Genomic DNA, 27863 nt, shown 5'->3' with positions numbered 1-27863 from the left:
TGCAATGCACTTACAATCTTACACTAAGTAATGTCTGCTTATAACCCAACTAGTAAGAAGAGTTATGCTTAGCTTACTACATTTTTTACCTGTGTTATGTTGGGTATTATATTTTTAATAATGTAGTATTGGCAATAAAAACGTGTCGATGAATTTCAAAATGAAAGAATGACCTGGTTTGCTAGACTGTATCTTTAAAACTTATACCACTATCTTTTTGGTCACATTCGCTTTCCGTAATACCCGGAAGTGAAACTCGAGTGTTTGTGTATGCGGTGAGGTTAGTCCAGTATCACAACGTCGTGCCTTCTCTGTACTCTTTACCGTGGATTAAAATAATGTCAGGAGGAAGCCAGCTGGAGAATGCAAACCCAGTGATTTTCCAGCGGACCGGGGAGAGGCTGCAGACTGTGAACGATGAGGATGAAGACATCCATGATCCGATTGATGACAGAGAAATATTTGATATCCTGCTGTGGCTCCTCCTGACAGATAACTGTGTTCTCGTTTAACAGCGATACTGTGTCCACGAATATTTATTTATTTTTCTTATTTTAACTGCAATTATATTATGCTTACATTATATCTAGCATGGCGTTATTGTCAACGTATCAGACAGGAAGTCATTTATTAGAGCCTTTTCGTCTTAAAGTAGGCTACTTTGATATATTAATGACATTAACATCCACTGCTATCTAGCATTTTTTCATCGTGTATGTTTTTACTTTTTGCATTATGTGAAGCACCTTGTAACTAATTGTTTTAAAGGTGCTATTTAAATAAAGACTTGCTTATAGCAACTTGTTCCTGACGCTGATGGAAACTTAAGTAGTCCAATTAGACGTATTCAAAGGTTGTGAGCTTAAAATGATTCACCTAGTTTTAAATTGGTATTAAATACGTAATATGACTTCATTATGAATAATTTGAAAAAAAACCCAAACATCTTAATTCACTGTGAAGCCTTTTGTGACGTCCTTTTGGGTGTGATACATCTTTAACTAGAAATACATATGATCAGATCCATCAATGACCCAGAACATCCTCTGTCGCTTGAGGAACTCAATGTCGTGGAGCAGGTTCGAGTCAAGGTATCCTTTGATTTAATTTGAGCCCCCCCAAATAAGTTAAGTTGAGATGTTTGTGGTGGAAGTTAAAATGACCCAGGTTTACAAGTTCCTTCCCTTTCTGTCCTTTTGTCTCTTCACAGGTAAATGATGCAGAGAACATGGTGGGCGTTGAATTCACACCCACCATCCCTCACTGCAGCATGGCAACACTCATTGGTCTGTCAATCAAAGTCAAACTGCTACGCTCCCTACCAGAGAGGTTTAAAGTAAGCACATACATGTGCCAACAGGATTTCCACTAATTATTGAGGATTAGCTTTGCTGTGTTGATAGTCAGTTGTTCTCTAAATGCAATGTGTTGAACTATTTCTTCTCAGATTGATGTCCAAATCACTCCCGGCACTCATGCCTCAGAGGACGCAGGTATGTAATGTCAAACATTATGTCTAAACTCTAATTCCTACATTATTGCTAATCATTAACAGGGAACACTTTGTTTTCAAGATGTATCAACATTATTTACCTTTGCTCTTTTGCAGTGAACAAACAGCTGGGAGACAAAGAGAGAGTGGCAGCAGCTCTGGAGAACTCTTCTCTGCTGGAGGTGGTCAACCAGTGTCTGTCCAGCAGAAGTGGCTGAGTAGCCAATCAGCTTCTGTCTTCTCCTACAGACCTCTCTGATCAGCAAATGAAGTTTGTGCTCTTTATCTGACCCTCAGCAGTCTAGGAGTGAACGCTGGGGGTAGTGAGGCAGCACTAATGCCTTTCAATAGTTTTGCGATTTCTTTTTTTAAATGTTGAATTTCTACATTTATGCAGACCAATACACCTGTTATACATTATGCAAAATAGGTATATAAAACAATAAATAGAATACTTCCACTTGTGAAATTTACGTGATAAAGTTAAAAAAAAAATCAGTATAGGCTAATTACTGTTTTTTTTTCTATTAGACTTCTCAGATAGACAATGTTTCATATCAAGAAAGAAAGACGTATGTGGGGCTCAACATGCTGAGGTTCTGCAGTAACAATCATCCCTTGTATATAATTGTGATACTTTGGAAATTGTATTGAAATTATACAGTGTTATTAAAGTAAAAAATACATTTTTTGTGCATCAGAATTTTTTCCCACAATTGTTTTCCTCCATATTTCAACTACTCTACCCTCTTAAAGAAACCAAATCGACAATAAAGCTGGTAGATTCATCATTATGTGGAAAATTTCTGAGTCGAATTTCTGGCCAGAGGGCGTTCTTTCCTACATGCCCTAAAATCTGGACTGAGGTCCCACATGGACAACAGCCATAAAAATAATTAACCCAAAAACATAGACTTTAAGTGATTTAATCACATGTAAATTTTCCATGTATTTTATTAGATAATTTCAAGTTAAAAAGCGTCATTGCATCACATGAAGAAAACTTCCAGGCAAAGAAAAACACATTTTTCTCATCTCAGGGCAAAATAAGGGCTGGACTCACAACCATTCAACACTGCTACCATGTTTCTAATGATACACAGCTTCATGCAAATGGGTGAAGTATCCCTTTAAGTTTGTGATTCCATCATTACTTGATGAGGAACAGGGGTTCAAAAACATCCTGAATACAATGAGTGATTAATGTTCTTACCATTAATTAAACAAAATAAAAATGTGTATTCTTATTGAAAAGTTTTTCCAGTCTTTAAATCTAAACTTTGTACTCAAAACTTATTGGAGTTTTGATACTTCCTGTACATAAGCAACGCACAAGGCTTTCAACTTCAATTGTTTTCAGGACATTTATAATGTAAATGTACACAATGCAGCACAAGACCTCTTTTAAGGCACATGAAAAACAAACAGTCCTCCCCAAACTTTGCAAAACGTGAAAAACCGAGTCTGTTGTGCTCACTGAAGCAGTTTTATCTTCAGTCCTTGCACCTTTGTTGCCATCCAAGTTCACAAATCCTTTTTGGAAGAAAGGAATTTGAGGACAGCTCAATTTAAGAATGTTTTAGTGCTCTCAGACATTGCAAATCCACGAGTGACTGTCCTGCATTATCCCTTCATTATAACAGCTCATCTTTGTGTCCTCTCTTCTTCAACAGGAGGTGCACTTGGACTTTTTCTGTTCAAATTCAGGGAGGTGACAGTGGCCAATTAAGTCTCTGTCCATCAGATTTCAGGAGACAATCTGGCTAAACAAACCACAGTGCATTGTTGTCCAACAGGCTTCTCCACCTACTCCCTCCTCACGGAACACACAAAACAGCTTTCATCACTGTGTTGTTCACTAGAAAAAATGGCACGTGTGTCAAAGTTATGCAAGCTATATAATTAAATACATGTAGATGGTGACTTTTTTATACATGTCCAAAAGCTTATAGGCTCAAAACAAATAATATTTATTTGCATGTTGTCCCTCGTTTGTTAACGGGGTGTTATTGTAAGTCCCTTTTGACACAATTGTTAGTCAAAATATGCATTTAAAGACTTCACAAAGTATGATATTGTCACAATATATTCACTGACGGTCATTTGTTGTGTAACCTTCCCTGTAGGAAATAAATATACAAAGGTTAGAATAAATGGTTATGTAATCCTTCACAATTTTGACTCCGAGTCTGCTGTTTGGTGGCAAGTAAAAAGAGTCCAGGTGTCTGTCATACAACACATTAACTATGTTATGTTTAAAGAACAGTCAAATATATCTGATAGTGACAGAGGTTTAACATACAGCAGTAAACTATGTTTAAACACCACAACATACAACGTTGCATGCACGCACCATTGACCCTAGATTGATCTTACATTAGTATCATTACAAATATGTTTATTCATATTTGTGGGAGGGTAAATAATAGTTCTTTCTTTGGTAATAATAATATGATTTTTCCCTCCTCCTGCTCCACATCTGGAAACATTGCATCACTGCTAAAACCCTGGACAAAAGACCCAGCCAACACAGCTGCATGAGCAACAGCCAGAGTGGTGCATAAACAGGGTTTAGTCAACCAAAACCGTCCTCAGCAAAGAAGATAAGAAGCCAGCTCAGGTTAGGACAAAGATAGAGGGCACTTTTCTGATATAACACCATTTGCAAAAGCATGAGATGCCTTAATCTGCACTGTTTAACCAGTAATGTAGTAGCATTTGCCAATGATTCAAGGCTAGACATTAGCATTAAGGCCAAATATGATGATGATGATGATGATGATGATAGGTTCATTGAGTAGGCCTGTAATTTATATGTGTTAATACAAATCTTGAGGCTCTCAATGAAGTTTTCTTGGTGGACCAAAACTTATGCATCAAAGTTTAGCATTAGAGCATTAGCTATTTGGACATGGATAAACTTTAAATTTGTTTGTTAAAGCAGCACCAGAGAAAATGTAAGGCAGCATCAATAGCAAAGAAAATTAAAAACAAAGCTTTATGCAAGTTTACATTAATTAAATAAAGGAAGAAAAAATACAATATAATGACATTTTGATATAAGCTATTAAGCAGAACTAAACTACATACAGGCTAGCTTTTTTTGTGTAGTACAAGTTAGCTGTACTTGGCCGAATAGTTAGGCGACTTTTTATAGAGCTGACTATTAACCATATTAAAATTCCCATTAAGACCTATCAGGTGATATAAAATGTAAGTAGAATAGGAAGTGAGCTTTGTTTAGACTTCCTTTTCTGTGTTATGCCAGCGTTTATTCCCTCTAAAGTTTATGGTTTTAATGCCTCCAGTGTCTCCATGAAGAAACATTAGGCCTGCTATTTGGCTCTAATGACAGCCCGCAGGAGGAGACTTCGCTCGGCCCCCCTGAACATACGGCTCTGGACAGGGCCAGCGTAGCAGCGTCGTCCTGTTAGACTGCAGATTGAGGATTGGCTGCACACCAACCACAGCATACTTAAAATCTATGGACGATTATTAGCCGTGCACGCAGCATCTGAGGTATGTTAAGTCAACTTTATCGGAAGTTTTTGTCTCAGTTTAGTGATCAGTTTGCTTGTGGAGAAAAAGGGCTTCAGCGGGGCGGAAACTCCTGCGATCCGACTTCGATTAACAAACTAAAATAAGTTTACGTTTTCATAAAGCCGAAGGGGCAGAGTCCAGCAGTAAGGGGATGAACTCAGAAATACTGTTTGCTAAACAGTTTAAACACGCATCTAGTCACTTACACACGTCTTGAAAAAGGGTTCAGAGAGTTTGACGACAAATCAAGGTTCGCTCCTTCACTAACAAACGATGATCAGTAGAAGTCGTGGAGTGACGGATTTATTGTTCTGCTGCGAGGATGTCGCTTGTTACTAAACATTTAGACATTAGACATCTTTTTTTTGGGGAGGGGTGCGTAGATTTTTCCTAAATCTTGGTTCATTTCAGAGAGCTAGAGGACACACACACACACACACACACACACACACACCTACACACACACACACACACACACACACACACACACACACACACACACACACACACACACACACACACACACACACAATGTAGCTGGACCTATCATCCACACCAGTTAACTGTCAGAAAGCTAAGGGAAAGGAATTTGTTTGTACTGTGTGTGTGTGTGTGTGTGTGTGTGTGTGTGTGTGTGTGTGTGTGTGTGTGTAACCTGTTTGACAGAATGCCATTTGGCTGTCATACTCACTACTCTTTCACAGACACACATACTCCCAGGCTAAGCTTCCCTAAACTAAACGTTTACTTCTGTAAACATTTTGTTTAGAGAGAACTGACTACTTTGGTTGGAGGAATTGGTTCATGCCTTCATGACACTCGCCTGATGGACGTGAAACAGCTTTCCTTTTCTGTTCACACACCTTCTTACCTTAATAACCAGGTACATTGTTGTCACTAGTCTGAGTTTTGGTTGACCTACAGGAAGTAGCATGGTTTAACTTAAAAGGGACAGATTCTGACTTTTTGGACTCATGGTCACCCCAGCTGGGCACTAACTTGTGCAGGGGTGTGGCATGACAACCCGGTCTTGTCAATCTGCATACAAATAACAGAACATAACATTTTCAAATTACGTGGCCATGCATACGCTAAATTGCAATTTTGCGTGCGTATGATACGACTTGCAACCCATCCCGACTGGTTAAGGTTAGGAAAAAGGATTGGGAGAGGTTAGAGTAGTTGTCTTTGGTCCCTCCCAGACCCCTGTTCTAAGCCTAACCAGCAGACTGACTTGCAACACATCCTGACTGCTTAAGGAATGGGTAACCCCTTGACTCCTGATGAAAGTTATGTACATTCTTGTACTGTCTCGCTATACTTCACTGGAGACGTCATGACGTTGAAAGGTAAAGCGTGCGCTTCCGCTCGCTACAGAAGTTAGTGGCAGGGATTGGCGTATCATATGCACACAAAATTGAAATTTGGCGAATGCATGGACACGTAATTTGAAAGCGTAATGTTATTTGTACGCAGACTGTGAGACCAGGTTGCTAACATGACTCTAGATCACCTAAAGTGTGTTAAAATATGACAAAATGAATTGTACCACATTGAAATACAAAAAAAGCTTAAGCAGCCTATGCAACACATCCCAAATCGTGATTTTTAAATGAGGCTTGTCTTTGTTATGCTCAGGGTAATTTTTACCTCTGGACAGGAGGAAGATGGAGGTACTGCCACCAAAACACTTCTTATATGGTCACATTTTTACAAAAGAATGTCAAAATATCAACCTGTGTTACTTCACGTAATGCAGGACAGAGCAAACGATGGGCATGTGTCCCAATGTTTAGGGTTCAGATTAAGCAAACTATAGTGCCATATTTAACCATATTTGGCTATAAATAAAAGACATGTCAGTTTCTGTAATGTTCTCGTGTCCCTCTCTACACTCTGCTGGATTTTAAACTCCTCCAACTCTTCGAGAGGAATTACAAGCTCATGGTCTGTTTATCCGTTTCTTCATCTGGCTGTCACCCCACAGCGGCAGCAGAGGCTGATCAGTCATTCCTCGATCTCATCAGTTTATTTTGGGGTTACATAAAAAGTCTTGAGGTTTTGGTCATCAGCAGAGAGGAGCCTTTTTTTACATGCTCATGTTGCCTTTTTGGTTGTGTTGTCATTTGTGCGCTCTGTAGTTTGAAGTCAACGCAGCTCTTGAGTTCTTGGCATGCCTCAGCGTAAGGAGGTGGTGACTGAGGGGCTGTGTCCCTGCTTGACTATTTATTCAAACCTCTTATGTGTCCTCCTTTGAAAAGATTTTTTTTTTTGAAAGAGTGTCTCATCATTTTCTTGTACATTTGAGGAGAACAGACGTCCTGTTCAGCGTGTGTTATGGTCAGAGGAGAGCATGTGCGTTTGTTTAGTGTGCGTGGGTTGCATAACGCTCTGTCTTTGTGCTTGTGTTCTGTTTCCTGTGTTAATCATGTGACCCTGACATATCGCAGTCCATCTGACAGAGACACATGACTATGTGCCTCATGTTTTCTGAATGCAACAGGGCAGAGTCATCGGGGCTGATTTACACATGAATGTTGTGAGCGCGTGGTTGGCATATATCAGAGTTGTTATAAGTCATAAACTCCAAAACTCTCAAAGCAGAGTTGAGGGGGCAGGTCATCCTTTAGCACTCCCCAATTAATTTAATATAAAACACTTATTTGCTGCATTTAAACTTAATACATAAATGAGTATTATTATTTTAAAAGCTTTGAACACAGACTAGAACTACTGAATATAACGACAACACAATTACTCTGATTAGAAGTATAGTTAATGTTAATGTTTTTTTATAGATTTTTTGGACAGTTAAACCCTTTGAATCACATTGTTTTCGTTGTGTGGCTCCTCTGCTTGGCCATCAGTTGATCAGTCATGTGTGACCACTGAAGAAGTGACTGACAAACCCTCAGGCAAGTTGCCCTACTGTTCATGTGACCGTGACATACAGAATGGAGGCCATGCCAGTTCCCCTTTTCTTATGTATTTAGTGTTTCATAGAGAATGCACTAAGGCAACTAGTGACTGAGGATCTGTGTTCATGATTTAAATAATTACTTTCCAGACTCAGTGGTGGGACAAGAAAACAACAAGAAAATGTTGACAGTTTTCGGAGAAGAGCTGGCTGCTGTCGCAAAACCAGTCTAATATCAGAGATGAAAAGAAGTGTTCTGAAGAATGAACACGTGCTGTGTTTTGATAACACAACAGCTCTAAAAGATCAATTGAGTAAAGCTGTTTTGTCTCGAAATTGCCGAGCTGTGAGCTGTATTTATTGTACAAAATAAAGGGAACACGAAAGTAACACTTCCTATTTCTGAACGAGTGAAGTATTCTTACTAAATACTTTGAAAATCACACAAAAATTATCAATGGAAATTACATTTTATTAACCAATGGAGGTCTAGATTTGGCGTCACACTCAAAATGAAAGTGGAAAAACTACAGACAGATCCAACTTTGATGTAATGTCCTTAAAACAAGTCAAAATGAGGCTCAGTAGTGTGTGTGGCCTCCACGTGCCTGTATGACCTCCCTACAACACCTGGTCATGCTCCTGATGAGGTGGCGGATGGTCTCCTGAGGGATCTCCTCCCAGACCTAAACTAAAGCATCCGCCAACTCCTTAGCAGTCTGTGGTGCATTGTGGCGTTGGTGGATGGAGCGAGACATGATGTCCCAGATGGGAACGGGCGGGCCACTTCATAGCGTCAATGCCTTCACCTTGCAGGAACTGCTGACACACTCCAGCCTCATGAGGTCTTGCATTGTCTTGCATTAGGAGGAACCCAGGCCCCATAGCACCAGCATATTGGTCTCACAAGGGGTCTAAGGATCTCATCTCAGGACCTAATGGCAGTCAGGCTACCTCTAGCGAGCACATGGAGGGCTGTGTGGCCGCCCAAAGAAATGCCACCCCACACCATTACTGACCCACCGCCAAACTGGTCATGGATGTTGGAGGATGTTAAAGGCAGCAGAACTTTCTGTTCTCCACGGCGTCTCCAGACTCTGTCACGTCTGTCACATGTGCTCAGTGTGAACCTGCTTTTATCTGTGAAGAGCACAGGGCTCACTGTTATATCATCTTTGGGTTTTTTTTTCTATATACGAAAAAGGGGACAACAATATTTGTTGGCTTTACTGGGAGATTTGGCAGTGAGTTTAATCTCCATAAACATGTCCTACTTCTTCTTCAAAGTGGTGTTTTTAATTGTGATTCCGCTGAAATGACTCTCAAGCGTCCCCTTTAGCGAATGAATGGAAGGATTGATTGACTGCAGTTGCAGCCTGGATGCCTGATTCAGCAGTCAGAAAGTACTGCATTGTGGTGTTACATGGTAAATGGATCTCAAACAGCATTATGTCACTTTCCAAACAAAGACCTGCATTTCAGCAAAAACAGAAACAATATAAGAATGACAGCATTGCCAGGAAAACGGCTTCACATCAAAAACTTACATCATTTTTACAAGAAAACAATCCAGATGTTTGAGGAATTAACCTTTTTTAGTCTTTTAAGGAGGATGTTGAGATGTGTGAGTTTGTTTTTTGGGGATGTTTCACGCTCTATTTTTATTTCCCGTCTGAAATGTTCTCGTTGCTTCACATGTGGAGTCCAATTGACTTCCTGTTGCACATTTGTTCAACATGCATGCAAGAGGTGTTAATCAAACAGTGGGTGCATATTTTCCTGATGAATTAGCCAAGTAAAGAGCCCTGTGTTGGGCTTGTTATTGTGAATGGAAGAAGCAGCTCAGACATGTTTTCCCCTTTCACTTGAGACGGGAGTAAAGAAAACCAGCTGAGCTCAGGGGAGAAAGCCAAGGTGCTCCTCTCAGAGACGCAGCTCTGTTGCTGTAGTTGCTGGAAAGAGAGTACAGAAGTGCAGCTGATGGTGTGTTGGCAGCCTGCCGCTAAGTGTGCTGCAAGGCAGGAAGTGTGACACTGAGAGCACAGGAAGCGGCTGCTGTGTGTGGAGCTATGCTAGCTCTTTTTTCACCCAGCTGCTTCAAGGGCTGGGATAAAATCCCTTTTCATTGAATAAATATGTATATTTATTTAAATAGTGAACACTTGCAGTTGCTTTCATTTTTTTTTTAACTTCAAGTTTTTTTTAACCCTTTATAGGGCACTCATTGAAATACTTTGAAATTCAAAAATTCAACCTCAGAGTGTTATTGGGGGACATAACAGAACTTTATTTCTGTTAAAAAAAAATCCAAATTTTTTAATTTTCATTTAGAAAAACAAACATTGAAGAAGTTACCATATTTGGTTCAAATGCCACAATAGCGTGATCAGTGACTCAGGGTGATCTCTTCTGATTGGCTGAGTGAGGATCACATGCTTCTCAACCCTACCCGAGGTGCAGAAGGGGGGCCATATGTATTGTGTACCGAAATGACCAAAAATAGTCACTTGCCCGATAAAGGATTTTGTCCCCTTGGTGAAAATATGTCAGTGTAACTACTTCTTGGAGCTTCTTCTTTCTCACCCAGTTGACCTAAATGTCTCTCCTCCTTTCTATCATCTCGTCTTTAAAAAGAGAAAGTACAGCTTGTATCTATCATCACTCATGAGCAGACCAGTGGTGTCTGTGGAGACTGCATTATGAATATTGGAGATTTTGTATTTCATCTTAATATAGGAAATACCAGACATGGTATTGTAATGTAGATTAGCAAACATACAATTCTGCAAAAGTCTACATCTTCCTCCTGAAACAGTTCCTTTTATCAGCGTGAGAGTCTTGCAAACGGTGGAGTTCGAATAAGGTCAGTGGGACAACTTCACGATGAAGCAGTTTGTAATCTGCAACAAATCTAGGTTCTGTAAAATCTATTAAAGATTGACTTTTGGAGCTTTTTGTGCTTTTCTTAAAGAGACAGGACAATAGAGAGAGAGAGAGAGAGAGAGAGAGAGAGAGAGAGAGAGAGAATGGGGAAGAAGCCACAGGTCAGATTTGATCCTGGGCCGTCCGCCAGCAGGAATTTAGCCTCACTCCTACATGGGATGCGCACACTAGGCCACTGGCGCCCCAGATGCTGCTATACTTGTGATAAATTAAAAAAAAAAGTTCCCCCGAACGATGTTTGCTGGTATGCTTTGGACGACATTGCCGAAGAACTACACTCAAAAAAAAAAGCAACTTGACTGTCTGCTAACAACATCTGTTTTTTTTTTTATTAAAACATAATCCAGTTACGAAGAAAATACTACAGTATGTTGATGCTTTTTTTTTTGTCTCGTGGATGTCTACACCTTCTGGTGAAATAACATCCAGAACATTAAGAGACTGACTCCATTCCCCCCACCCCGAGCCCCCCCACCTCAGGTGAGGAACTGAAAAAGAGGAAATGCTGTGTTCCGCAAGTGACTCGCATGTTTGTGTGCTAAAGTGAGACTTCAGAGTGAGATGGGGGTTTAGAGGAAGAAGAATCAAGAAGTTCTACTTTAGGCAAAGTGTGTGTGTTTTTTTTTTTTTTAAGGATTTTTTCGGTGTTGCTAATCTTCCTCTTTTTACTGTTTTCAGCTGTATGTGGCTGCTGTTCTCATCTAGCCTTTTAATGAGGAAAGAACTAAGAGGTGCTTCTGCTACTACCTTCTGAACACAACTGCTGATTCTTCTATGGACACAGATTGAGTAAGTAGACTTTTCAATTTGTCTTTGACTCGACTATTTTGAGCTGAATTTGTAGATATAATACCTTAAGTCTCTCGTTAAGCAACGGTTTGCAGTCATTTTTTTTCTTTTTTATGAAACTATTCAAACGCATGCTAATATATCCTGTTTCATATCAGTATTGATTGGGAGGCTCACATGAACTCAGGCTAGAAAACGTAACCAGTTGTTCACTGCATTAGGTCAACCACAATGCTGTACATTGACACAAAATTAAGGGGTTTCCTTATTGAAGAGCACCCTGCTGATGTTATATGTGATATATTATCAGTGGTAGACAAGCCGACTCTACAAAGAGGTCAGTAGACAGGACACTCTCACTGCAGAGAAAGATGTCTATCTTTCTGTTACAGTTCCAAATCAAAGTTCAGCTTCACTTTCTCACCTGCTTATCTGTGCTTAATGTAGAGGTGTCACAATGTTTCTAACGGTGACATCAGTGAATGTCTGTGGGCTCGCAGGACATCCACGACACCACCGTGCAGAAAGATATTCAGAGAAACTGTGGGTGAAGTCTGAGAAAAGTATTCGGGCTGTCACATATACAGCCCCTCCGGGTAATGAGGTTTTTTCATGAGATTTCCGTATGTGTGAAAAGGGTATTATTAGTAAACGTGGAAACTCCGTATCAAACTAAAAGTGAAAATGAAGTCTTTGTCACCAAGAAAAACAACACTTCACAATTTTTTTGCAGCCCAAAACAAAGTAAAAGAAACTTCATCGACTTTAGTGCCATGAGGGAAAAGCAGACACAAACTTTCAAAGTAGTCATCTGGATTGTATGGTGCTAAGTGATTTTGATTTGCCAGAGTTGGAAGATTTATGACTTTTCAGAACCGTCTGTTTTTTGACTGTTTGCAAAAAAAAAAAAAATCTCTTCTAGTCTGCTAAGAACATTTTCATAATCTTTCTATAAATATAGTCAACTTCCATCTGGTTACAGATCACACATATGAAACAGGAAATGCACACATTCACGCGCACACACTATTCACACACAGTCCTTGTGAAAGAAATCCATCAGTTAATAGAACAAATACACAGAGGACGCTGTTCTGTGAACATTTCTGAACCGCAGCATTCATTTCTTTATAAAGACTGTAGAAGAGAAAAAATGAACCGCTGAGTCGATGTGTAAAACAGCAGCAAGAGAACCACATCTGTTTCCAGATACAGCTGCAGTGTTAAAGTGTGTGTGTGTGAGCAAGTGCCTGTGAACACACCACAGGATGTTAGCTTAGCCACTCAGCACTGTTACTGCACAGCTAACACATTTATGACTAGTGATGGTCTGCATTCAGAACCCCCCCCCCCCCCTCCCCCGTAGTGCATGTTCATGTTTCCTTTGTGTTCTAGTGAGACATATGAATATATCTCTTTGCTTTTAATCATCAAGTTACAGAAAGCCTGTTTGATAGTTTCGCGAGCCTTCACGCACGTTATTTAGCCGTTTGAGAACTTGGGTGGAGCTGAGTCAAAGTGATGAGAGGGTTCCATTTAATGATATACCCTCTCCCATCCATGATCTTGTCTGAGTAATCCACCCCCAATGTTGTCAAGTTTTTCTGTATCGCTTCGAGAGAAAGCTTCTCAGTCACTTTAGACACATGAATAGTAACCTACAGCGGCTGCTTTGGAACTGGCTGGTTATACTTCATATTGTGGTTATACCTGTGCCATTTGAGTCATGTATCGCTTTGCACATTGATGTGAAACCAGCTGGCCTCCAGCTTGGGTGGTGTTTGGATTAAAAAAAAAAAAAAAGGCTCTCCAAATTTCTCCAGTTTTCTGTTTTTGCCCCCTTGCAGCAGTTTAAGCCGGCGTAACATATGGTTTCAGTCTTAACAGTCTTATAGAGACCTCCTCCAGGAAGCCAACAACGACTTAGAGTGTCATGAACAGTGTTTACACAGCTGTCTCTTAAAAGCTACCACAAAAGGGATTCAAAATTCAATGGGAGATACATCGGCAGATACTTGAATACAGATGATGCAGACAATCTTGTGAATCTATTGATGTGTGATGTTTAGGAAAAGAACAGATTTAACAAGTTGGAGCAGAACACACGTGGGGCGGCTGTGGCACAAATAGACTCGGTCGTCTCCTAATTGGAAGGTCGGGGGGTTCGATCCCCAGTTCTGCAGCTACATGTCCAGTGTGTACTTGGACGTGACACATAACCCCAAGTTTGTTCTCATGGACACTTCACATAGCAACCTCTGCTGTCAGTGTGGGAGTGGTAGTGAATCGGTAGGTGTGACCTGCGGTGTAAAAAGCGCTTCCAGTAATCAGAAGACTAGAAAAGTGCAATACAAGTCCATTTAACGTTTAACACTTGATCTTTGTTGAGACGTGGTCCAATGTGACTCTAATGAAGTCGAGGAGCACAGGAAGTTCATGGGCAGGATGAAGAAGCCTTTTTACGGCCGTTTGTAAACTGAAACACGTGTGTGTGTGTGTGTGTGTGTGTGTGTGTGTGTGTGTGTGTGTGTGTGTGTGTGTGTGTGTGTGTGTGTGTGTGTGTGTGTGTGTGTGTGTGTGTGTGTGTGTGTGTGTGTGTGTGTGTGTGTGTGTGTGTGTGTGTGTGTGTGTGTGTGTGTGTGTGTGTGTGTGTGTGTGTGTGTGTGTGTGTGTGTGTGTGTGTGTGTGTGTGTGTGTGTTCAAAGAATCCGCACCCTGAACCTTGTATCTTCTTCTGTTTCTCTCCATCTCTACTTTCTGTGTCCATCAAAGGAGCCATTGTAAATGCTTTGCTAATATTAGTGTGTGTGTGTGTGTGTGTGTGTGTGTGTGTGTGTGTGTGTGTGTGTGTGTGTCGGGGGGGGTGGGGGTGGGGGGGGGGGGGTCATGTCATGCATTTTCAACACACAGGCCTGTTTCTGGGGCAGGAAAGTAGATTTCTTTCTGCCTTCACTCAGAGCAAATGTTGCACCAGCTGACAGTCAGCTCATAGTTGCCCTCAGTGTTCTCGGTTTCAGCCTGTACATTTTAGTGTATCTTTAGATGTTTTGAACCAATTGTGTTTGCGAGAGTGACCGTTGTGAAAGTGATAAATGCCAACAGTAAACTAGGGGGTTTTCCGTAACAGCCCCCTCTCCCCCTGCAGCACCAAAGAAATTAAACTCAATGACTCCCGTCTTCCTGCCAGATTTTATCTGCCCATCTTACGTCTGCAGTTCTCAGTGTCATTTCATCACTGCTACAGGAAATGAGTCAAAACTGTTAGCCTCTATATACTGTTCATGATTCAAACTGTGAAATAAGACTGGCTCATGCTTGAACGAATTCCCCCACAACCTGAAGTAAGATCTTTCTGTGTTCACTCTTAGCCGTCTCCTAACAACAACCAGCCTGTTCTTTTAGTTCAGCGTGCTCGGCTTCTATTTCATCAGCATTTTTTAGGCTTTAAACATGGACACTTAGCATTTCACTCTCCCAGAGAGTTCAGATGTCTCGCAGGCCAAATAGAAACATCTTGTAGCTGTTAGCACACTGAAAACATGCATATGTGCGCTTGGCTTTAAACTTTGTTATCTGTCGGTGCAGCTTGAGCAGCCTGAAGTTTGCCCGTGTGTGAGTGACGTTTTCCTGCTTAGCTAACTTAAAGCTAACTTTGTTTAAACCAAACTCTGAGCATATTTAATTTCAGATCAAAGACTGGCAGTTGTCGCTGGCCAGTTATCTGAGTAAGCAACATCATGCAACTTCTGTATACCATATAATTACCGATAATGATAATGAATTAGTGTTTTTAATTATTGAAGGGTTCGCTGACTTGTAATGGGAAGAGTGAGGTCTCTTTTAGACCCACTAATTGACCTAAGCGCCTTTTACTGCATGTCATCACTGTGCTTGAGAGTGAGAGTTCAATCCTGCTGGAACAGAACAGCAGGATTTGTGATAACACTTTTATTTTCTAATAAGTTGCTCATACTTAGCAAGAATAGTCAATCAATCAATCAATCTTTACTTGTATAGCATCAATTCATAACAAGTGTCATCTCAAGACACTTATTGCAACATTACAAAGACCCAGCTTAATATATCATGAGCGTAGCACTTAAGCAAAATTTAGCATAAATTGCAGGGGGCCTTTTAACACCTTTGGGCAAATCCAGCCTCATGACGAAAGAGCCACCGGCTGAAACTGCGCCGGGTTCGAAAATAGGATAGTGTGCAGCATTTATTTCTTTTCAAGTGACAGTTTGAGAATGAGAAGAATGTCCCAGCAATTTGCCAGACAGTATTAGATAAATGGCTTTTTTCCAAGTTGTTGCAAGTAAGAATGGCACACTAAACCTTTAGAACATGAAGTCATCAAGACTCCCTTTCTTTTGTTATCACTGCTTAGAAACGTTTGGGTTTAAAAGTTAATCTCATGTGTGACACAAATTGATACACGTTTACTATAGTTCAATGTCTGAGTAACAGATGAGTTTGAATGTTTCAATGAGAGGTCTTCTATGGTGTAGCTTTGACTTTAAAGTCTTTGAACTTTGTATTTTTCCTATAATTTCTATTATTTATTTCATAAAAAGGGCCACAGCTCAACATCATTACAGTGCAAAACAAACAAACAAAAAAATCACATGCAATATCAGATGTAGTGTCAATGATTTTGATGTATTACCACCAGATAAAGCAGAAAACATTAAACCTCAAGATGTTCCCAAAGTCACACTGAGGACTGACTTCCCTCTTTAACCTCAGACTCTGCTTGTTATAGTTTCCAATCCTCACAGAGTCCTACGTATTAAAACCTGAATCTCAAACTATGTATCCATGATCTCGAGCATTTTCTTTACATTACTCTAACCACAGTGATAACTGTTGTCACATGCACACAACATACACATTTATCATCTGCATGAAAGGCATTAAGCTCTTAGAACAGATGCCTTTCTACTACACTGTTGTGTTTTTCATGTTTGGCTCTCAGTGAGTTAAACACGTTCCAAGTGTTTTTCCATCATGTTCTCTGTGGAAGTAAGGGGCGGTCATATACAAGTTAGTAAAAACGGCTTAATATATTCAATGAAGACATTAACAGGCCCAGGAATAATCATGTTGTAAAATAAGCACAAAAGTCAGGTCGGTGTGTTGATATATTTGGATAAATGCTGCATATCAGTCAGTGTAGGCCACTGCTGTGGAAGTTTGGTTCTTCATCTGAACAGCGTTCTCGAGAATTTAGCATGTACATTTTATTTTAACGCTTTGAGATGAATGTAAAGTACAGATGAAATTTTATATTATTATTATTATTTTTAGGATTCTAGAGACGGTTTAATAAGTGTGTTGCGAAAACTGTATTTGTATTTCAGAGCCTTCAAATCAAAGCGACAGCATTGCAAGTAGGTCCTTCAGGCAGAGAACTGTCACAGCCATGCTTTAGACTAACTGCTAATCAGAATCAGCCTTATCGGCCAGGTATGCTTACACACACAAGGAATGTGACTTCGGTCAATTTAGCTCTCCACAGATGGTTAATATTCATAAGGGGGAGAGTTTTTACGGTGTTTACATTATAAGTGTGCATAGATTGATCCTGAAGGAGGAGGATTGTAATATTATGGTATTTTCATGATTAAGATATTGAACATAAAATGTACTTATGTCCTTTCACAATGGGTGTTTGGTTTCAGGGTTAGGCCTACAGGTATTTTACAGTGACACTTTTGACACGACTTTTTAGCTTTCATGAAAGCGACAGCCTGAGGGAAGAGTGCTAGCGCAGCAACATATTGGTGGTAATAATGCTTACATGTTGATGTGAGGCAGATTTTAAGTGTTGTATAACACTTCAAGGTAAAGTCAGTAGAAATGTTCGTTGCAGCTTGTAAACTCAACATTCAAATAAGACTCCTCTTCCTCGGCTCATCGCCATCAGACTTGCACGCCCCATGCAGGAATTTAGCATGTACATTCGCAGCTTGTACCTATGCTGCAAGCTACATGAGAATATTACATTTGTAATGAAAAAAAGACGCTAATTTAGCATTTAGCATTCCAGCTAGCCAGCTAAGAAAGCAGGCTGACTCCGCATCCGCTGGTGAAAGTCAAGCAAAGCCTTAACCTCATTTTAGAATTATCTTTATAGGTGTGGTGTTTGACCTTGTGATCTTCCATGCTAATGTATCCACGTCTGCAATACTCTCCTGTGTGAATCGCGTGCAATCACTGAATTATATCCACTCCTATACTCACCTGTGAGCTGTCATTGGCCCCGTTCCTTACCCGTTCCTCACTCAGAAACATCACTAGTCCAGGCAGACATCAGGGTTTCTGCAGACGCAGCCACCACCACTCATGTATGGAGGCTCATAGGTGAAGATTGAGCAGCAAGAAACATTCATCATTTCTATATAATTTTCTGTTTATTTATTGGTTGACATTAATGTAATAATGTTCTTATGATACTGACAATGTGAAATTATATTTAGCTTTGTCCCTTTGAAAAGCTTCCTATACTTCAATTTATCCATTTTTTTGTTGGCTTTTTTCGACTTATAAGAATTCCGTGTCATTTGGTTTAGACTCACTACTCATCACTTAGACTTTAAAACCACAAATCTAACGAACCATTTTGAAGGTCGAGCCTCCGTAACGAAGTGCGAAGTTTTGGGGTGACAGATAATGCGGCCACTTGCAGAAGCTGAGAAAAAAACATGCTAATGGGGGAGGGGGGTGATGCACAGTTTGAGGGAGGTGGAGAATATCAAAATGAAGCGTAGCTGAGATGAAGGAGTATCATCATCATCCTGGCAGCCGGATGGTTGCGGTGCCAGAGCTGCGTAGTGACTTCCTGTTTGTCAGCAGCATACAGGAAGTGTGAGGCTTTTAGAGGATGGTCTGACTGTGTGTGACTTAAAATGAAGCGAAATGCCGAGCAATGTGAGTATTTCTGTAAAGGGAAAGTCATTTATTTCAGTGTCAAAGTAAATGTGTTTGTGTAGGATTGAAACTGTGCAAGCTGCAACTTACAAGATGTCCAACTTTTGGAAATAGATATGTTTCATGGTATTTGATCTGAGCTTAGCTCTGTTCTTACAGCAATCCAGATAAAATACAACTGTACCTTAAAGATCTGATGCTATACACCTCTTGTTGAAGCTCGAGTCAATTCAAGTATGTTGGCTTGATGGGTGAGTTCTGTCTTCTTCACAAAAGTCCTTTTTTTGTGTGGCATTGTGGATATTATATATGAATCCTCACACTACTATTCATGTCTTTGATCCACCTGAAGTGCAGTATAATGTTGCTGATGGTCTTGTATTTACTTTGTGTGTATCAGACCACAAAGTTAAGAAGGGGAAGTGTATCTGACTTACGTCCTGTGAGTTGTTTTTGTCATGTTTATTGCACGCTGTGTTTTATAATCAGTGTATTTGTATGCAGAGAGTTTAGGAAGTTTTTTTTCTCTCTGCAGTGGAGGTGTTAAAAACTCTTCTCTTTGTCTTGCATGATGAAGTTTTCATGCATGTTGAAGTTCATAATGTCCCTTGACGGTGTGTCTGCTGCTGCTTTACATCATCTTTTTTTTTTTTTTTTTCAGGTAGCATTGAATTGTACTCCTCCTTGTTTGATGCAGTTGGTTGATCCGATTTGCTGTTGCGTCGTCACTCAGTTTAGAATTGAGTTTCCAGCTCCAGCGCCAAAAATTGATTCATATTCCCATGATAACAAATACGCATGGACGGGGGACAGTGCTGCTTTGACTACTATTACTAGAGACTATCTCTCCCCAGTGACATTAACACAGAAAAACACATCTTGTCTTTCCTGTTCTGCCAGTAATATCACTGACAAAATCATGAATTATGTGATGTTTGTTAAGAGAGTAAGCAGCACGTTATGAAGTCATGTTTCAGGGAACTTAACACTCAACTTCCTGTTTATGAGTTATTTATCTCGGGTCTTTCATTTCCTTTACACTCACGATCAGCAGATCAGAGTTAATGCATGTTGTTCCAACATACTTTAAGATTCTGAATTAATTCTTTTTTTAGGGTAAGTGTATCTGTATGCTGATTTCAGACTGACGTTCCCCTGCTGGTTTTCTGAAGGGAAGTTTTAAACAAAAAGTTGTGCTCGGCACTTACCACCATGTCGCCTGTAACAGGAGCTAGTGTGTCACAATTTGGTGACTGGAACAGGAGACAACGTCTATTGCAAATCTGAATTTGGCCAATAAAATCTGCCCATGGCAAATAATGTGGCACTAATGTCAGTAGCAGACTTGTTTCTGTTAATAAGTTAATAAGAGTTACTGTAAGTGTAAGTTGGAGAAGCTTTATCAGCATGGTAACAACCGAAATCAAACTATCAACTATAATATCAAATATTTGATTTGACACTAAATTATACTTATTATTATATAATAATACTCGTCTTGCACCGTGACATGAAACACGTTGAAGTCCCATTTCAAGGTAAATGAAGAATTGAAAACAGTGCTCTATCCCAATCAGCAACAATTATTATGTTTGTTTGTTTTTCACTGATCTGATCTCTTGTGTCTACTTGATTGTTTGAGAACCACTGGAGAACACTCACTTTTTTTTTATTACAGAGTCTCAGTGTGACAGCTTGTTGGTGTTCTGTGTGGATGAAATAAATTGGTTAAACATTCACTTGTCACGACTCATTACACATGATGGGGGTGACTTGAGTAATGCTTATCTGAAATCAAGTTGATAGAAACCCTCAGATGTTCTGAAATACCTTGCTCTGCTTTAGGGGAGCCTAATTCTGACATTATATTTGGCAGTGCATTGTATCTGCTTTTTTCCTCCGATGTCCACATGACTGAAATGCATGTGTTATCTGTCCTCCAGGGTGCGGCGCCCAGTTCAGATAGAGTAAACTGGAGAGAGGAAGATGCCAGTCCCGCCTCCCCCACCACCCCCAGGGCCTCCCCCTCCTCCCACCTTTGCTCTTGTAAGTCATTCTATCTCTAAAAATGTTGGATGATAATTCAAATTCAATCCGGATTTTCCTCCAAACACACTGTGTCACCTACACACTCACACCCCCTGACCTCGCTTCAATTCATTTAATTTGTGTTTAAAATGTTTCTGTATCTGTGTTTGTGTTATAGGCCAACACAGAGAAGCCAAGTCTAAAACGCTCAGAGCAGCAGGGAAGGAACGCTCTGTTGGGTGACATTTGTAAAGGAGCCAGATTAAAGAAAACTGTTACCAATGACCGGAGTGGACCAACTTTGGATAGTAAGTCAAGATCTCTGTAATAACATTTATATTCATGATGTTCATTATCTTTACTGTTGCAGTGCAGCGTATGTAGTGCAGCATATTACATGTACAAAATATATGATATCAAGAAACAGTTAACTTTTTCTGTTTTGTTTTTCTCCTTCTTTCAGAACCCAAAGGAGGAGGTGGCATGGGAGGAGGAGGTGGAGGTGGAGGAGGAGGAGGAGGTGGAGGAGGAGGTGGTGGTGGTGGTGGTGGTGGTGGATTTGGTGGTGGGTCTCCTGCTGGTTTAGGAGGCCTGTTTGCTGGAGGAATGCCAAAACTGAGGTCTTCAGCGAACAGAGAGTCCACTGGTAATTCAACAAATAAATGACTCTGAAGTTTCTCTGAAGTGTGAAGCGTTCTGTGTCTGTCATTGACGGGCAACATGTGCAGAGAGGTCTATCAGCTTAGGATATATGTTAAAATTAGTTTTGTTAAAAAAAAAATTATATATATATACACGTGTGTGTGTAAAGTCTGCTTGATTCTCTAACTTATTTTAGTGTGCGTCTTAAATGTAAGAGAAGCTTTAATTTTTCACACCTCACATGTTTCATTAATGGGAGCGACATACAGTCTGACGCCCCTCTGTCTCTCTCTCTTTATCTCTCTCGTGGTATACAATATATACTTTTTTTATAAGAATAAAGATTTTAATGATAAATAAGAAATGGCCATCAAATATACCTGGTGATGTGAGTTTACCTGGATGGCCTGCCTATGTGTTAAATAAATACTGGAAGAATAATAATGATATTAAAACAAACTTAACATGCTTAATTCACTGTCACTGTTTCTCTCCTACAGACCCGGCACCGAGCCGCGGACCAATGCTCCCCCCAGGAGGTCGCTCTTGTGGGCCAAGTCCCTTTGGTGGAGGTCCGCCTAAACTCCCAGGAGGCCCTACTGGTGTCCGTAGTAATGCACCTGATCTTCCTAAGGGCCGACCAAGTTTCTTATCCAGACAGGACACTCCTGGAGGACACCCTCCACCTGTACCCAACACACCCAGACCAAACCAGAGCTTCCATTCTCGTGGTGGCCCACCTCCACCATCACTCCCTGCAGGACCTAGGCCTAGCCATGCTTCCGGATCTCTGCCTCCTAGCGTTCCAACTGGGAGGCATGGACCTCTACCACCTCCGATAGGAGGCTCTTCAGCTGGACCAAAAGGATTCTCTGGACCTCCTCCCCCTCCCCCTAACAGCAGCCGACCCTCTTTTCCACCAGCTCCTGGGGGGAGGCCCCCACTTCCCGACGACCGACCCCCACCTCCACCTGCCCCTGTGGGAGGTCATCGACCATCGATGCCCCGAGACTTTCCCCCACCTCCTCCATCTGTCAACTCCAAACCTTCTTCCTCTGTCTCTCCTTCCTCTTCCTCTCGCTCTACAATCGGTGGAGGTGCGCCGCCTCTCCCACCTGGTCGACCGGGCCCTCCTCCCATCCCACCATCCCCTGCTGTAGGGGAGGACCACAGCACCCCTCGTCTGCCACAAAGAAACAGCTCACTCAATAGGTAAAGTTGAATCTGTTTCTTCAAAGCATTTTCTATCAGGCGTCAGACACTGATGGATGTTCTTGATGTCTGAGTCTAATTTGAGGGCAGAGAGAATTTGCATAGATTCAGATCTAGTAGGTGTTCTGTGTTGCTGCAGTTCACACAACATGCAAACCTCTCTATGTAGCTTCCCTCTTGCACGCATTGTCTCTTAGTTTAGCCTATACGTAACTTTGCTAGTTTAGTTTTCCCACTCCATCTGGCCTCATATTAACCTACAGAGAGTTGAGCCTGAGTTTCAAAGTCTAAACATATTTTGTGGCATTTATAAACAAAGTTAGATTGTAAATTGACTGTCATCTGATCATTATATTGTGGGGCATATAGTGGATACACACTGTAGATTCAAAATTGAGTTTCTTCTTGCCAGCCATGCTCCAATTCCACCTCATAGTCGGGCAGGACCTCTCCCTCCTCCACCGAATGAGAGACCACCATCTCTTGGAAGGAACCAATCCTCAGTACGCACAGGTTGGCAGCCTTGAGTGATTCATTCAACAATAAATTGCAAGCCAAGTTTGCCTCCTGTGTGAAAACAAATTGTTGTTAGTGGCTGTAAATATTGCACTTAAAATATTTTATCTGTATTGTACAAACAATCACTTTTCTCTTCCTCTTTTTCTCATCCTTTTTTTTTTTCCGTCCTCCAAAGGGCCTCTTCCTCCGCCTCCTCCCTCAGGCCGTAGCATAGGTGGGGGCAGTGTGATGTCATCACTAGCTCCTTCTCCTATTGGTAGGCCAGGTCCGGAACATCCTCGTGGTGGACCTGGTGGTAGACCTCCCCTCCCCCCAGACAGGCCGGCGATAGGAGGGGCCCCTCCTCCTCAACCACCTATGGGTAACGGGTTCCAAAACTCTCACCACCACCAGATACAGGGTGAGTATATCAGACAAGGTATACGCTTAATATATATCATATATAAGTATTGATCATTTAAATTGTCAGGAAATAGAGAACAGTGAAATCTGTTGGAAAGAAGCTCTTTACTTTTAGCAGTAAAGAACAAGACTGGGACGTACAAACGATAATGTCAGAGAAAGTAAGAACCCTATTGTTCATAATAGCTGTCTGATATATGAATTCATGTATGCCAGTAGTTACTCTAATGGCTGATTATTATGATGCCCACTGTGTTGTTTTAATCACTGGAGATTTGAATATGTTCTGCTTTGCAGAGTAAACCGCTGACCTCCCTTCAGTTTTATTTTGTTTTCTCACTGAGCCAAAGAACGATTTGAAAAGAAGAAGTAAAAAGAGGTCCTAAATGTCCTGCGAGGGAAACACCTGACATTTTTAAATTCACCCATCCAATAATCAGTGAAAATGGAATGCTTCTAAAAAAAGGCCAAACACTGTGTTATGATATTACATGAAGGCTTAAATGAGCAATATGTCACTCTGACACGTAGCATTTAAAATGAGGACTGTAGTCCAAATTTAAAACATTGTAGGGTGCACAGAGCCGTCTCTCCCGGTCCCCTCCTCCCAAGAGTTGCCGCTCACGAGGGTTACCATGTCGCAGACGGAAACTTCCAAGGGTTCTGAGTCCTAACTCCGCCTTCTTGTTCAACCGCATCTCCAATATTTATCCAACCACAATATCTGTCCTTGAAGCTTATTAGAATAATGCAGAGGCTTTTCTTTAGGTCAGGTAGAATCAGTTCAGTTCGCTCGCTGCTCCACACCTTGGTTTGCAGTTTGCCTGGCAAACCTTAAAACGGCCTTCCTTCTCTGATCAAAACAAAAGCAAACTTCAACATGGTATGTCTCCTTTATGTCTGATGATATAGTAAGGTCCTGTTATGATTCAGTTCAGTAAATATCTTACATACTTACATATCTTACATTGCTCCTTTAAAGCTAATTACACTATCCCTTCTAACTGAAAAATATGGAACAGTTAGATCTTCAAATAGAAAAGGGACATTAAGTAGTTGCATCATTAAATCTGATTCCATATTCAATGTATGTATTTCTTTTCTTTTGAGCAGTAACATAGCAAGCTAGCAACACGTTTCATTGACGGAACCAGGCATATCTGAAAAAAACGGATTTTCTTCTGCAGTCGATAATAAAAAAAAGTTTGAAAAAATGAATGCACAAAAAAACCCCATAAAAAACTGAGAAACAATAATAAAACAGGAGGACCCTGTTTAATGTGAGAAACAAACCCAATACTCTGCATTCATGGTGATGTACATGTTCATTATGCTTGTATCATGGAGGGTTTTGTCAGACTGAATGGGAACCACTGACCTGACTTTGTCTCTTTCAACAGATGAATGGGAGAGTCGATTCAATTTCCATCCTGTGTCTGATCTTCCTCCACCTGAGCCCTATGTGCCCAGCCAGAAAACCTACCCCAGCAAGATCGGCAAGAGTGACGGCAGAGGTCAGTTAGACGCTAATGAACAAGTTTACTAATCAAAACAAGTTGATGTTAATCCATACATCTAAGTTTTTTTTTATATACTGTCAGATAGTTATGTAAAACATCTCTGAAGTGAATTTAGCTTGAAGTTAAGCTCTACTATGACTCAGTGCCCCCTGGTGGTGGAAATATCTTTGGACAGTTAAGTAAAATGTAAACCTCTCTCTCTGTCTCTTTTCAGGTTCTGGTAAAAAGGAGAGAGGAGCTCCTCCACTTCCTCCAATACCGAGGTGAAGAAAAGTTTGCCATACCCACAACCTCTCTCTGTCCCCCCCCCCCCCCCCCCCCCCCCCCCCCCCCCCCGTCACTGTTGCACTTGTGGTGCTTGAATCTGCGGCATGTGGTTCATCTCGGGACTGCAGCATATAGAATGGATCTGAAAGACGGTTGACACAGTAAAAGGACAAACTTACAACAACACCTCTGTGGCAGCATTAAATGACCAAAGTTGGGGTTTTTTTTCTTTTTCTGTGGTACACTATGTCTGGATAAAAAAGGAAACGTGTACTTCTCTAGGTGTGTTTTTTTCAGGTTCCATCCATGCTGTCCATGTGAGACTGATCATCAACAAACAACAGTATTTTTCAAGAACCTTTATCCACATTTACTCCACATAATGCAATGCTTCCTGCTTGTTGGATTTCACATTTTTCTAGATTTTATATCTTACCAACTAGCTGCACTTTTAAGAAAAAAAAAAATACTAGTATTTTGCAGCCTGTTTACAAAGTTCAGACAGAGTTGTGTAAAGCGTGATCAACATAGTCACAGGATGTCAATGTCAGCTCCCAAAGATGTGTTCATAGGCCTTTTCTCTTTTTTGGTACAGTGTTTTCCTTGTGCCTCTTTCTATTCAGGACAGTATTTCCAGGCTGCTCAAAAGAATAGTGGGAATTATCCAAAAGTGCCTTAAATTATTTTTGTACGTTTGTTTGGTCAAGTTGGATCTCCTCTGCTGAAGTAAATGTAGAGTCTCAATATGGTAGCGTTGTTTTACGAGACAGAAATCAAACCGAACAAACTAAAAATGGCCTAAACCCTACTGCCTATGGTTCTTTATCGGCTTCAGCGCAGGGGTTGAATCTGCAGAAGCCACACGTGTCTTCATATTAAGGATATTATCACCATTGCATTTACATTGCAACCGCTGAATGGTACTTTTTATATGATTGTAAAAGTTGCATTTATTGTTCCTGTTTGAGATGTTTTAAAGGACATTGTATAGTGTTATGGCAGTATTCTTGTTTTTGCTTTTAAGTTAAACGCTGCCTTAACTTGTTATGAAGGACCCCTGTTTGCATCTGTGCGAAATACTCAAGTGATACTGAAGGACTGTATCGTTTTAAGTTGTGTGTCTGTATTGTGCAGTATTATGTTTTTTCATACCTTCTTTTCCCCAGCACCGCTTTAAATAGTCTTTGTCTCAAGATATATTATCATGTGCTGGTCAGAGAAATGTCATCTTAAAGACAATCATAGGGAGGTAAACCTATTTACATATATGAATAAATGCTTTAAGGTATTTGCTTTAAAACTGCTTTTATTTGATTTTTTAAAGAGCTTTGATATTCTTGTGTCAAGATCTTCACTTTGACTACAGACAAACATGTTGTATTGTAATGTGAGTATCCAAAGGTAGGAATTTATTTTGCATTATCCATTTTTTTACATCTTCAGATAAAAGATATTAACATGTTTGTGCAATAAAGTTGGACAATACATTGATGGAACAGTGTGTCATATAATAAAAGAAGGGCTACGATAGCTTTCATTTTATGTCAGAGTTAAAATGTTTCACTAGTCAATGTTTCAGGAGAGTGTCTTAATTTTCACGCCATTGTACAGCTGTACAATCATTATCATTTTTTATGTTCATTTCTAACTTACAAAAGTAAAAAAAAATAAAACCTTGTGCAAATATGCAAAGACTGACTGTACATGTTGTTAAACCGCCTCGTACAGTACCAGAGGATTTCAGGGTAGTGGAGATAAATTAGAGTCAGCTCGCAACAGTTTAGGATTTATCTGTTTTTTACTGAGCATGTATGAACCATAGACTGTAAATAATAATGCATTTATACAGTCTATGGTGTGAACGTGATAAATACAACCCTTGACTTGCTCTTCATATACTATCACAAACTGTCAATGGTAATAGCAAGAATAAACGTGTACTCAAGTATGTGTAATAAATATTTGGATAGGGGGCTGTTGCCGCACTCTGACATCTCTCCATTATTGCATGTCCACAGGTCCTGCCTGTGCATGTGTGGGACTCAGGCATGTCTCTAAAAGAACACAGTGTGAACCACAATTTCCCCCTCGGGTATGTAAAATCAAAATTAGAAATTGATTTTAAAAAATAAGCTTTTACTTTGGATTGATATAATTAAAAACACTCAGAAATTATTGGCTACTTTAGTGGTTCCATAAAATGACTTTAAACTTCTATGTTACCTCTTTAGGGTCGCCAGATGCCTTCCAAAAACAAAATTGGTGATGAAAAAAAGAGCTATATTAAAGGCTTACTTCAATTTGAAATAAAAAAATAAACTTGTTGTACATGTTAACACAGATACAGAATCTCAGTCTAGACTGGTAGTTCACCACTTCACAATGTTATTTACAAAACATCAAGACAATCTGATGTAGAATTTTAAAATAAAAGCTAAAAGCTATCTAAAATATGAAAATGGCTTGTTTTATTTTGAGCTCATTCTTCATTTTAAAGGGGTAACAGATAATCTGTTTTTAATGTTAAATTGAAACAAGCCTGAAATGTTACATATTTTCAATTTTTCAGGTATCTTTTATTTTGAAACTCTACATCAGACTGTCTTGACATTTGGTAAATAACATTTTATGTTAGTGTTATTTTGGGGGTCATGGGATG

General features: G+C 40.2%; 2 protein-coding genes across 4 annotated transcripts; both read left to right on the top strand.

Moving 5' to 3' along the window:
• The first annotated feature begins 232 nt into the window (after nucleotides 1-232).
• On the top strand, nucleotides 233-2283 carry ciao2b (cytosolic iron-sulfur assembly component 2B). Of its 2 annotated transcripts, none has more exons than XM_079363296.1 (5): nucleotides 233-469; nucleotides 1016-1091; nucleotides 1211-1336; nucleotides 1448-1493; nucleotides 1610-2283. In XM_079363296.1, exons 1-5 carry the CDS (start codon nucleotides 339-341, stop codon nucleotides 1708-1710), a joined length of 480 nt encoding a protein of 159 aa, XP_079219422.1. In that variant the 5' UTR covers nucleotides 233-338; the 3' UTR covers nucleotides 1711-2283. The 2 variants fall into 2 exon arrangements, with proteins under 2 accessions (XP_079219422.1, XP_079219421.1); XM_079363295.1 differs by having other exon boundaries at nucleotides 233-475; nucleotides 1022-1091.
• A 2543-nt stretch (nucleotides 2284-4826) lies between these two features.
• Nucleotides 4827-26695, top strand: LOC306835750 (WAS/WASL-interacting protein family member 1-like). 2 transcript variants are annotated; one of them, XM_079362461.1, is made up of 10 exons: nucleotides 4827-5011; nucleotides 11571-11681; nucleotides 20558-20660; nucleotides 20821-20950; nucleotides 21106-21288; nucleotides 21785-22496; nucleotides 22909-23009; nucleotides 23191-23415; nucleotides 24818-24931; nucleotides 25152-26695. In XM_079362461.1, exons 3-10 carry the CDS (start codon nucleotides 20601-20603, stop codon nucleotides 25202-25204), a joined length of 1578 nt encoding a protein of 525 aa, XP_079218587.1. In that variant the 5' UTR covers nucleotides 4827-5011; nucleotides 11571-11681; nucleotides 20558-20600; the 3' UTR covers nucleotides 25205-26695. The 2 variants fall into 2 exon arrangements, with proteins under 2 accessions (XP_079218587.1, XP_079218588.1); XM_079362462.1 differs by lacking the exon at nucleotides 11571-11681.
• Nucleotides 26696-27863: the final 1168 nt, after the last annotated feature.

This window comes from Symphodus melops (genome assembly GCF_947650265.1).
Source record: "Symphodus melops genome assembly, chromosome: 15".
Lineage (NCBI taxonomy): Eukaryota > Metazoa > Chordata > Actinopteri > Labriformes > Labridae > Symphodus > Symphodus melops.
The sequence above is the reverse complement of the archived record's forward strand: the minus strand, read 5'-3'. Positions and strand labels throughout refer to the sequence as shown.

Excerpts from the sequence above, each read along its gene's own strand:
- ciao2b (XM_079363296.1), top strand. The coding sequence starts at position 339 with ATGTCAGGAGGAAGCCAGCTGGAGAATGCAAACCCAGTGATTTTCCAG. Across the intron at positions 1,092-1,210 it reads TGGAGCAGGTTCGAGTCAAG|GTAAATGATGCAGAGAACAT; the intron begins GTATCCTTTGAT and ends GTCTCTTCACAG. Across the intron at positions 1,494-1,609 it reads TCATGCCTCAGAGGACGCAG|TGAACAAACAGCTGGGAGAC; the intron begins GTATGTAATGTC and ends GCTCTTTTGCAG.
- LOC306835750 (XM_079362462.1), top strand. The coding sequence starts at position 20,601 with ATGCCAGTCCCGCCTCCCCCACCACCCCCAGGGCCTCCCCCTCCTCCC. Across the intron at positions 22,497-22,908 it reads AGAAACAGCTCACTCAATAG|CCATGCTCCAATTCCACCTC; the intron begins GTAAAGTTGAAT and ends TCTTCTTGCCAG. Across the intron at positions 23,010-23,190 it reads CCAATCCTCAGTACGCACAG|GGCCTCTTCCTCCGCCTCCT; the intron begins GTTGGCAGCCTT and ends CGTCCTCCAAAG.